The 12,713-nt window shown below is 42.3% G+C and overlaps 1 protein-coding gene across 3 annotated transcripts in view; it reads right to left on the reverse strand.

Moving 5' to 3' along the window:
• ANKRD42 (ankyrin repeat domain 42) overlaps positions 1–12,208 on the reverse strand; it is a 76,586-nt gene extending 64,378 nt beyond the window's left edge. For all 3 annotated transcript variants that reach the window (XM_020882503.2, XM_020882499.2, XM_020882504.2), the window contains exons 1-2: positions 11,694–12,208; positions 7,472–7,638 (exon numbers count right to left, since the gene is read on the reverse strand). In XM_020882503.2, coding sequence (XP_020738162.1) covers positions 7,472–7,638; positions 11,694–11,751 — 225 coding nt within the window. In that variant the 5' untranslated portion in view covers positions 11,752–12,208. The remainder of the gene's footprint in view (positions 1–7,471; positions 7,639–11,693) is intronic.
• Between the last annotated feature and the right edge of the window lie 505 nt (positions 12,209–12,713).

The following is a 12,713-nucleotide window of genomic DNA, read 5'->3' on the forward strand; positions in this document are numbered from 1 at the left end:
GAAAGACAGGAAAGCCTGGCTGGCTGCAGTCCGTGAGATCACAAAGGGTTGTGACATGAGTTAGTGACTGGACATGAGTTAGTGACTGAACAACAAAAGAAAATAAGTAGCACATTAAACAAAGGGAGGGAACCAAATAAATCTTAAGATTTTTTAAAATTAACTTAAGTCTCAACAAATACACTACTAGAGGTCTGTGCCATATACGGTGTTACAGTCTATATATATTTTCAACTTTGTCGTCTACCTTCAAGAAGTTTCCTTCTTGTATCATTCAGATACACTGTCACATCAGTCATTATGATATATCATTTTTTGGAAAGGGCAGTAACTTAGGTATCATCTGTCTACCATGGAGATTAATGGCTGAAAAAATATGAAGGGGGTGCTCAACCTCACTAATAATCACAGTAAGACATTCATTTTTACTCAACAAATATTTATGGAGATGACTGTATGCTAACACTGCATAGGTAGTGAAGAATAAAACCACTGTAAACACTGATGTACAAGGTCTCTATCCTGGGTAAATACGTACAAGTGAGACTGCTAGGACACAGATAAGTGTATGTTTCACTTTACAAGAAACTGCTAAACTGTTCTCCAAAGCAGCTCTATCAGTTTACACTTCTACCAGCAGTGTATGAGACTTCTAGTTGTTCCATATCCTTGTCCATATTTGTTATTATCATTTTTCTGGGTTATGTTTTTCTTTTTGTTTTGCCATTCTAATAGGTGTGTAGTGGCATCTAATTGTGGTTTTAATTAGCATTTTCCTACTGGCTAATGATGTTGAACACTTTTTTCATGTGCTCATTACCAGTCATATATACTCTTTGAGAAAGTATCTATTGAAACCATTTGCCCATTTTTAATTGGGTTTTTTAATTTTCTTACTACTGAATTGTGAGTGTCATACATTCTGGCTACAAGTTCTTAGTCATATTTATGATTTGCAAAAATTTCCTATGTTTTCATCTAGAAGTTTTATTAAGGTTAAGTTTCACGTTTCTTTATGACCTGTTTTCAGTACATTTTCATATATAGTACCAAATATGAACTAAGGTTCACTTTCTTACATACGATTTTCCAGTTGTGCCAACACCATTTAATAAAAATACTGTTTTCCATTGGACTATATTTGCATCTCTATCAATAATCAACTGACCAATCAGCAGGACTTCACAAATGACTAAGTGAGGAGCTTCGTAAATCCTCCCCAAGAAGCAATGACAAAGCCAGACAAAACTGTCAAAAACAACCATTTGGCAGTGGTTAGGACTCTGCACTTCCACCACAGTGGACGTGGGTTTGAGCCCTAGTTGGGGAACTAAGATTATGCATGCCAAGCAGTCATGGCCAAAAAAAAGAAATTTAAAGATTCTGCAAGGCATATAACGAAATGAGAAGCATGTATCAAGAAATATCTGCAGATTCTAAGAACAGGAGGAGCCTGTGGTAACATATTAGCCTGGGACTACAAGCATCCTTAGCCCCAGCTTCATGACACAGAAGTTCTACCCAGGTAGACAGTTCCACTGCCCTGCTAAAGAGACTGAGAAGTCCATGCCCAGGCACATTTTAAAAACAAATCTACTCCTCAGTGGCAACAATCTAGGAAAGCCAACATCAGAACCAGTCATGATACTGGTTGGGGCAAACACAAAACTAAAACCCTCCTAGAAAATTAACAGAAAAATTCAAGAAATGAGACAACCTAAGTGGGTCTTGCCAAGATTCCATTTATCCTTTTTGGTCTAAAAAGCTGGGTACATGTACAACATTGTTCATACCCAGGAAAGATTGAAGAAGTCCCAAGCTGGCTAGACATTCCTGGCTAAGGCCTGAAAACACATGGGGAAAAAAAAAAGGCAAGCTGACTTATAAACCGCTTGGACTTTGAACACATTCTCCAAGCCATACACAGAATCATTAGCAAGATGGTCACCTTAGTGGCTCAAGGTATTTAAGCACAGCCTCTGATTACTCACTGGCTGACCACTAAGCTATGCTGTCCCAGGGGTGACCCCTATGAAGCCACACTTAAAAATAAAAATAAGAGGGAAATTCCCTGGTGATCCACTGGTTAGGATTCAGGTCTTTCACTGCAGGGGCACAAATTCAACCTCCAGTTGGAAAACTACTTATTAAGATCCCTCAAGCCAGGCAGCCAAACTAAATAAATAAATATTTAAAAATAAAAAGAATTTAAAAAAATAAATGAACAGTGGACACACACTGTGAGGGAAACAAGATTCCACAAAATTAGTCCAAGCAAACCAACACACAAACACAGAACAAGCACCCCAGGGAAGAGGGATAGAGGAAGTAGGATCTGAATCCAGAGGTGCTACAATATACAATCTTAAACATCCAGAATGTGCAATGAGGAAAAGGCAATCTCTTCAACAAGGGATGTTGAAAGTTTGACAGCCTCATTAAATCAATGAAGTCAGAACACACTCTCACACCATACACAAAAATAAACTCAAAACGACTTAAAGACTTAAAAAAATAAGGTTTGACACCATAAAACTGCTAGAAGAGAACATAGGTAAAACATTCTATGACATCAGTCGTACCAACATTTTCTTATCTTAGGTCAGTCTCCCAAGGGAATAGAAATAAGAGCAAAAATAATTTTAAAACCTAATTAAAAAACAAAAATGTGTAATATACACACAGGAAAATGAGGTCAATAGAAATTATCTCTGAGAGGATACAGATGCTCAACTTAGACTTCAAACCTATAATAAATAGCTTCAGAGAATGAAATTATTTTTTAAAGAATTTATGTTTAATGAATTAAAAGCATGATGACAACAATGATTCATCAAATAGAAAAAGAGAGAGAATTTTTTTTTAAAAAAAGAAAATTCTGAAGGTGCAAAATATATCTGAAATAAAAGTTTACTTTATGGCAGAAAGTGAAGAAGAACTAAAGAGTCTCTTGAGGAGAGTGAAAAAACTTGTTTAAAACTCAGCATTCAGAAAACTAAGATCATGGCATCCAGTCCCAAAACTTCATGGCAAGTAGATGGAGAAACAGTGGAAAATCACTGCAGATGGTGACTGCAGCCATGAAATTAAAAGACACTTGGCTCCTTGGAAGAAAACCTATGACCAACCTAGACAGTGTATTAAAAAGCAGAGACATTACTTTGCCTACAAAGGTCCATCTAGTCAAGGCCATGGTTTTTCCAGTAGTCATGTATGGATGTGAGAGTTGGACCTTTTAAAGAAAGCTGAGTGCCGAAGAACTGATGCTTTCAAACTGTGGTGTTGGAGAAGACTCTTGAGAGTTCCTTGGGTTGCAAGGAGATCCAGCCAGTCCATCCTAAAGGAAATCAGTCCTGAATATTCATTGGAAGGACTGATGCTGCAGCTGAAACTTCAATATTTTGGCCACCTGATGTGAAGAGCTGATTCATTTGAAAAGACCCTGATGCTGGAAAAGACTGAAGGCGGGAGCAGAAGAGGACGACAGAGGGATGAGCTGGTTGGATGGCATCACTGACTCAATGGACATGAGTTTGAGTAAGCTCTGGGAGTTGGTGATGGACAGGGAGGCCTGGCATGCTGCAGTCCATGGGGTCGCAGAGAGTCAGACACGACTGAGGGCTGAACTGAACTACAGGGGCTGAAAAGCTGATTTCATCTGATAGAAGACAAAAAATGAAGTCTAATAAAGCACAGTTTTCACCAGTCATTAATTTAGTTGTCATTTTATACTACCAATGTTAAGTCCCACAAGTCTTAAGGAATCTCAAAAAGGATAACAAAATGTAAAGGTATTAGTGCAACACTAAAGTAGAGAAGTAGTGTAAAGTAATTAGCCTCCAACTAATAAAAATAAATGGGAAAAAAAAAAGTAGAGAAGTAGGAGACGATCTTAAATGGCAACAGAGAAATGCACCAAAACTTCTTTATTTAGATTCAATTTGATTAAAATTCAACAAACATTTCTTGAACAACCGCTATACACTGTGCTAGACACTAAAAATATAAATTTAATTCAACAAACTCAGCAATATGACAAACATTTACTGGAAATCCACAATGTGACTCCAAGATGCCAGACACTATACTAGATGCTAAGGAAAAAAGATAAATAAAACTCAAACGGAAAAAAGGTACCTTCAAAGAGTTCAAAATCTAACAGAGAATACAATTTAATGTGATAAATAGAATTTTTCAAATGTGTATAAACTTGAGGGAAAAGTTGCTAGTTGGATGATACTGAGGGGGGAAACACAGAAGGCTCTGCCAAGTAGATGCTACTTGAGCTGGATTTCAACTGGGAAGAGGTGAGACCAGGCAAATGAAATAGCTCGTACATGGGCTACGATAATAGGAAACAGTAGACTAGTTTGGGAAATGACAGTCACCTGCACTGGAGCATGAAACAAGTCTGAGAGGAGTTGAGGTTGGAGAGGTAGTCTACCGTACTAAACAGCTCAAACTTTATCCTACAGAGAATAGAGTCACTACACAGACTTAAGGAAGGTTTTCTGGAGAAGGAAATGGCAACCCACTCCAGTGTTCTTGTCTGGAGAATTCCATGGACAGAAGACCCTGGTAGGCTACAGTCCACGGGGTCAAAGAGTCGGACATGACTGAGTGACTAACACTTGCACACTCACTCTCTCTAAGGAAGGGTTACTGCTTTTGTTTCAGAACAGTGATCTTGTGTGCCAGTTTTAACTAGGGGTAGATGATCCAAGAAAGAAGGAAATCAAGTAGCTCTAAGGCTGTGAAGGTGGAGAGGACAATTCTGAGAGTCAGAGATGGAAGACAATCAACAAACTTCGTGATCACTCCTCACTACATTAATATGCACCATGAAGCACTTCATCCAGACAAATGCTGATACTGCAGTTTGCTTCTGGAAAACCCTGAGACAACTCAATAATGATGCAAAGGACATTAGCCTGGAAAGCTAAGGAAGGGAGTGAAAAGAATAATGGTTTAGTTTTAGACCAACTGAATTTGAGATGCCAGTCAGGTATGCATGAGCTGCTGATAAGCACTGTATGCAGAAACCAGAATTCAAATTCTGGAGAGAAAACAATTCTGTGAATAATTATACAGGAGCGATTAAGACAAGGAAGTCTAAAAATGGCCTGGAGAGAGAGTGTAACATAGGAGAAGTCCATTGGCAGGGCATAAAGAAAACCACTAATTTGGCAAACTAAAATCAGTACTTCCTCTCCTCTTCAAAATCATTCTTTAAAAAAAGGCAGGAAAATCCCACCATTGATGAAGCTAAGAGACATCTGAAACCACAAAACAGACGGGAAAGCTGCCAAAGGGTAGATCAATCAGGGATGTGGGAGGAAACAGCAGAGAAAATCCCCACTCAGGGCTGCAGGCACAGAAACAACCATCAGGCACATTCCTCCCAGGTGAGAGGGAGCCACTAAAAGGTCAAAGGAGACATCTCCACAGTTCAAGTGGGGCACACAAACTGGTGGAGAGAGATTCTTTGGACCAGATTTGGTTCCAAGAAGCAGAAAAGTCCAAACAAACAGGAAATCACACAGAGACTCCATATTCATAGAAAGCACACTCTGTGGCTGGCAGGGGAAAAAAGAGAAATGCATAGTGCAGCCTACAGGAAATAGGGAAATGTAATAGTTAAAATAAGCTCCCCACACACAATCATGAAAATCATGAGAAAAATTCCAGTTGGCTTTGTACACAGCCCAAAAATAAAATGTTGTGCATATAAATAAACTTATCTATGAAATAGAATCCGCCTGCAATGTGGGAGACCTGGGTTTAATCCCGAGGTTGGGGAGATCCCCTGGAGGAGGGCATGGCAACCCACTCCAGTACTCTTGCCTGGAGAATCCCCATGGACAGAGAAGCCCGGTGGGCTATAGTCCACGGGGTCACAAAGAGTCGGACACGACTGAGTGACTAAGCACACAGCACATGAAACAGACACAGATGCTCAGACACAGAGAACAGACTTACCGCTGCCAAGAGGGGCGGGGTGGGGGGAAGGACTGGGAGCTGGGGACTAACTATGCAGACTATCACATTTAGAACGGATAAACAACAAGGTCCTACTGTATAGCCTGGGGACTATGTGCAATATCCTGTGATAAACCATAATGGAAAAGAATGTATATAGACTTGCATAACTGAATCACTGTTGTACAGCAGAAATGAATACATTGCAAATCACCTAAACTTCGATAAAATAAATCAATAAAAAAGGAATTTATGCATTAAAATATTCACTAAGCACTGCTTGTACTATTGAAAACCTAAAACCAATGAAATATCCATCAATCAAAAAATGAATAAATTCTGATATTTACCTAAGAATAGACTACTACAACATGGCTGAAAGAAATGAACTAGAAAAGAAAAAAAAAAAAGAAAAAGAAATGAACTAGAGTACATATAGGGAGAAGGACATGGCAACCCACTCCAGTATTCTTGCCTGGAGAACCCCAGGGACAGGGGAGCCTGCTGGGCTGCCGTCTATGGGGTCGCACAGAGTCGGACACGACTGACGCAATTTAGCAGCAGCACCGGCAGCAGAGTACATAGATGTAACCAAATCATTAAGTCAAAAATACATTGTTGAACAAAAAAAAAGTAAGCTGCAGAATGGTCCAAATAATATGATGTCATTTAAATATAAAACGTCATTTAAAACCATGATCTAATCATATGTAATAATAGCATAAAACATAGATGGTAATAATAAACACCAAATTCAGAGCAACAGTTATCTCTGGAGCTGGAAGAAGAGAAATGACACCTGGGAGGGGCACTCAGGGACTTCCAATGCATCTGTGATATTCCATTTCTTTTCCAAAAATCTGAAGCAATTACGGCAAAAATATCAGGATTTGATGGACCTACGTATGCATTATGTTATCCTCTGCAAGCCACCCTCTATGCTGCTTTTGGAATCCAGCCACCACACTGAAAGGAATCACAACCTAGTCCACATGTGGTGACCTCACAAAAAGGTCTGCGTGGACAGGAATCCAGATGGCCAGGCTCCACAGCCAGCCTCTACTACCAGATGTCTGTGTGATCAAGCCTTCGGAAGATTCCAGCCCTAGCTTTTAAATCCTCTCGCTGGAGCCCCCAACATCACAGAGCAGAGAAAAGGTGTCCCTAACATCCAAATTCCTGCTTCACTCCTAAGCATGAATAAATGCTTATTTTATGCCAGTAAGTTTTAGGATACAATTTATTACAAAGCTAAAAAGAACACCCAAATGTTACAGTGAATTGAAAAGAAAAATATTTGTATATATATGTGTAACTGAATCACTCTGCTAAGCAGCAGAAATTAACACTATAAATCAACTATGCTTCAATAAAATTTAAAAAAAGAAAAACATTTGTGGTGCCCAGCATAAGGCCTCAGTCCTGGATGCTAAATTTACAAAGCCGCCAACAGCTCCAAACGTACCCAGTTTAATAATTTATAGTTTCTTACCTCCAAACTGCCAGAGTGTGCTGCCCAATGTAAAGGGGTAAATTTATGGAGAACATCAACTTCGTTAATGCTGGCACCACGTCGTACGATTTCTGAAAGTTGCTTTACATCTCCGGCACGTACTGCATCGTGTATGCTACCAAAATGCACTTTCTTCCTGGCACCTACTGAAAAACCAAATTGCTTAAAATATACTGCAAACCTAAAAAGAGACTAAAGCATTGATATATGTAATCTATCATGCACAGAGTAGGTAACTAGTGGAAAGCTGCTATATAACACAGGGAACCCAGCCTGGAGTTTTGTGCCGACCTGGAGCGGGGAGGGAGGTTTAAGAGGTAGGGGTATATACAAAAATAGAAGTCTGACTCATTCGCATCGTTGTTCAGCAGAAACCATCACAACATTGTAAAGCAATTATCCTCCAGTTAAAAAATAAATTTAAGATAAAAAAAAGACTAAAGCAACAATTGAACTGAAAGTACAAAATCACTTTGGCTTTCCAAATAATTTACTACAAAGATACTCATGAACAACATCTTAATCAGACTTCACTTTCGGCTCTAATATGTAAAGAGCACAGAAGTCATCACCTACATTCATACAGGAAAAAAGCTGAACAAACTGAAAATCAACAACTTTTCTTAGACTTATCAGAAGTCAGGTCTCAGGGCAAACAGCCACCCTAAATTTGAAGAGAAAGGTCAAGAAAAACGTGGTCAAGTTCAGCTCATCTGGAGCAGAAGCCACTGGAACCACAAACTTCCTGAAGCACTCAAGTGATAATTTTGACAAACTGCTGGGGACTGGGTATGTACTAGCCTAAGAGTGAGAAACTCCTCAGGGCCATAGTCTTACGAGGCCCCCTCATTTTCAAAGATTTTACCTTCAAAACTCCACCAGGTTATTACTGTGAAAAACAAACAAAAAAAACTCGCTTCATGTCTTTGGTAGAGACAGGAGAGAGGTGACCATCTGGAAACCTGCCCAGCTATTCTCTGTAACAAAAGCCTCTTCTCCAGTGGAAAAGAGTTAACCAGAACCTTATCTCACAGGGGCAGATACATCTTATCAATGTTTTTCATATCTTTCTCATATATCCTACACTAAGAAAGGGATGGCAAGTCACAACTTTTACTTCATACACGAAGTGACATATTTTATAATTTTATGTTCCAAACATCAAGACTGCATTGTCAGCCCTACTGTTTCATGAAATATCTTAACGTGCATTGTGAACCAGAAGCACCAAAAGTATCTAAGCATGAACAGACAGTAGTTGGAGAAGGAAGTAAATAGTTCAAATCAGTTGACAGCTGAAATCATTTCTTATACCAAACTGTTAACAAAATGCTATGCATTTTACTCAAAAATCCTTTCTGAGCATCTACCATATGCCAGGCACTATGATAATACAATGAACAGACATGGATTTTAGACATTTTCTTTCCACAGACGGTTTTAAAACTACTGGGATAAATAAATATTCGACACAATAAAAAACCTGACAGTAACATCCTAACAGTACAGGTGAAATAAAGAAGGAAGAGGAGGCAACAGTGGAGCAAGTCTCTGAAGAACAATTGAGATATATGCATCCGGGCAAGGGAATAAGGAACCACCCCACAAAAAAAACAAACTACTTGGTAAATGTTTAATGATGTTAATCCCCCTAGGTCAGACCTTCATTATTCTCCTTTATTTATTTTTTTTTTAACTTTGGCATAAGGGTTTGTATTTGGTTCTCCAGATGAGCAGCGGGGCATTAGTTCCCTGACCAGGGACTGAATTCACGCCCCCTGCAGTGAAAGTGCAGAGCCTTAACCACTGGATCACCAGCGAAATCTCCATTATTCTCCTTTAAACAAGTACTGCAAGATCTACAAGTGACATTCTACCCATTTTAATCCATTTTATACAGGACCACTCTAATCCAAGGACGCATGGACGCTATCTTGATCACTTCATGCCTCCACACTCCAAACTGCTTCTGGTTATCCAAGGCTCATCTAGAGACTCTCAGTATGACGGTCTATGCCCTCCCATAACTTACAGAGTGCTAAATTGCTTCAGTTGTGTCTGACTTTGTGACTCTATGGCTGTAGCCCTCCAAGCTCCTCTGTCCATGGGATTATCCAGGCAAGAATACTGGAGCAGGTTTTCATGCTCTCCTGCAGGGGATCTTCCTGTGTCTCAGGGATCCAACCCGTGTCTCATTATGTCTCCTGCATTGGCAGGTAGGTTCTTTACCACTAGCACCACCTGGGAAGCCCTCCCATAACTTGCCTCCATCTAATTTCACAACCTTTTTTCTCACCACATGCCATTCCAGTTTATTCATTCATCCACTCAACATTAATCTGGTATCTATCATAAGTATAAAAAGATTAAAAAGACATTGTCTCTATCCTCAAGGAACTCACAGAGATATACAAATACAAATTACAAAACAATGTAGTAAGAGCAACAACAGAAATATTCCTAAGAACTTATGGAAGCAAAAGACTTCTAACTCAGCTAGGGTAGGAGGGAAGGAGAGCAGAAAAGGGTTCCTAGAAGAGGTTAACACCTGAGATGAATCTTCAAGGGTTAGCAGGACTTTGCCAGGTGAAATGCATGCAGGGAAAGGCATCCTGGACAGTTCAAGAAACTATAAAAATACTCACCCTACTGTGGAAGCATAAGGTTGAAAGGAAAAGAGGCTAGAATTAGACAAGAGGCAGGCTGTGCTGGAACTTGTTGGACTTGAACAGATAGCGGGGAATCATTAAAGGATTTTAAGTAGAGGAATAAGAATGATCAGATGTGTAACGCTGGCTGCAGTAAGGGGAATTAATGGACTGGGGAGCAAAAGGGCAAGAGTAGAGACTCAAGGAGACCATGTGGGAAGATATCTACAGGAGTCTTCACCAGAGAGGTTGAGACCCTCAACTAAGAGAATGGCAGTAAGAACAGAAAAGGAAACAGATTCAACATATATTACACAAACAGGATGAAATGAACTTGGAGGGATTTGGTGTGTGAAATAAGGGAAAAGTAACAGGACAACTCCAAGGTGTGTGACTAAGTTACACAAGTGGTATAGTGCCACTATACACTAACAGAGACAAACAACACTAAAGGACAGAGAGGACATAATGATATAAAATCATATTTTGAATGTGTTGATCTTGAGGCACCCAAGGAAGAGCTCCACATGGGAGCTGTACATGGGAAGTCTGCAGCTCCAAGGAGAGGTCTTGAGCTGAGCTCTCAGGGTTAACTGTGTCTCAGTAGTAGGCAGCTTTCTCTGATCCCCAACCTCACCCCACACTGGAGCCAGGGGCCCTCTACTCTTCCTCGTAACATTCATCACACTAGTAATTACTTGCTCAGTATTTATCTTCCCCCAGTAGGAGGAAGGAATGTGTTTGTCTTCCTTGCTCACATATCCTTAAGAAAAAGCACATAGTAGACACTCAATAAATATTTACTGGATGACTGAATGAATAACAGATTCAGAGGTCCTCAATAGGGTTGAAGTCATAGTACATAACAAGGAAAAAAGCTCTATCCAAGAAAAATTCAAAAAGCAACATTTAAGGAGAGGATAGAAGAAAAGTCAGGATGGAAGGATGGATGGGTGGATAGCTAGCTAGCTAGACATACAGGGAGAGTCAGGAAAGTGGAAGGAAAAAAATTAGGTGAGTCTAATATCTCTAGGGCTTCCATGGAATCCGCCTGGCCAATGCAGGAGACGCGAGTTCAATAACCTGCTTCGGGAAGATCCCCTGGAGAAGGGAAATGGCTACCAACTCCAGAGTTCTTACCTGGGAAATCCCATGGGCAGAGGAGCCTGGCAGGCTACAGTCCACGGGGTCGCAAAGAGTCTGACATGACTTAGCGACTAAACAACAAACAAATACTATTTACACAGAGTCAAATGCCGCAGAGACTCCAAGAACTTAAAAGGGTCCATAAATTTTAACAAGAGTTGCTATCATCTAGGAACGAAGTCTCAGGAATGGGCGCAGATAGGCGCCAAAAAAAGAGAGTAAGGAAAGCTGAAATGAGGAAGGAGAGGGGCCAGATGACCAGATGAGCTTTGGGACCCACTGTAAATAGGTCAATTAAGGGAAAAGAGATGAGTGACAGGTGAGAAAGGGAAATGCCAAGAAAGGGCTGGAGTGAGAAAAGTGGAGTGTGGCAGAGAGACAAGGGCCAGCGAAGCGATCCGACTCACACGGGGTCGCAGTCTCCGTGGAGGTGGTGGACGGGCCTGAATCGGACACCCCGGGCATGGTGCGGCGACTCGGACTCTGGGGGGGCGTCGAGTCCAGGCCCCCGCTACTGCGGCGGTCTTCACTCGCTGTCACCCACGAGCCACTGCAGCAGCGGCTGTCTACCTCGTTGTCACTAGGCCCAGGGCCGCCGTCCTCCGTCGTCCTCCCCCAGGAGGCCCGGCAGCGGGAACCTTCGTCCTCACTTTCCCTCTCCCAGAAGCGGCGGCGGCTGGCGTCTTCGCTGACGCTCACCGCGGAGGAGTCGCTGGCCAAGTAGCCGCGGTCTTCACTCACCCCTTCCCAGGAACTGCTGAGACTGCGGCCGCCATCCACACTCGCGCCCTCCCAAGAGCCACTGAGGCGGCGGCGGAGGTCGTCACTGTCCCTCTCACCCGAGTCGGTGGCTCGGGGGCCCCGGACCTCCCGGACTTCCTCCCAAGTCCCGCTGAGGCGGAGGCCGCTGTCGTCTCTGATAGATCCCGAGGAGTCACTAGTCGGGTGGCTTCCGACTTCACTGAAGCTCGCGTCGTTGCTGAGGCCTCCCCTCAGTCTCTCCCAAGAGTTGCCGAGACGGTGGCTGCCGTCTCCCCTGACTCTTCCCTCAGAGACGCTGCGGCCGTGGTCCAGGTCTTCGCTGACCCTTCTCGAGTCATCGCGGGAGAAGCCGACGTCTTCACTTCCTCTTCCCGTCGGTACCCGGCAGCGGCGGTCGCTCTCCTCGCGGATTCTTTCTCTGTCTTCGCTAAGACGAGAGCCCTGGCCCTCGCTCACTGTTTCCCTGGACGGATCAACGCGACGGCCGTGCCGGCCGTTTATCCTCCACACGCGCTGGCTGGTGCGGCGGCCGCCGTCTTCGGTTGCTACTCGGCGCGACACGCTGTGGCGGCGGCCGCCGTCGGCGAGCACCTGCTCCACCGAGTCGCTTTCCAGCGTCCCGACACCTGCTACCAGGTTGGAGCTGGGGTGGGGGGGAGCGGAAC

The sequence above is a fragment of the Odocoileus virginianus genome, chromosome 28 (genome assembly GCF_023699985.2).
Source record: "Odocoileus virginianus isolate 20LAN1187 ecotype Illinois chromosome 28, Ovbor_1.2, whole genome shotgun sequence".
NCBI lineage: Eukaryota > Metazoa > Chordata > Mammalia > Artiodactyla > Cervidae > Odocoileus > Odocoileus virginianus.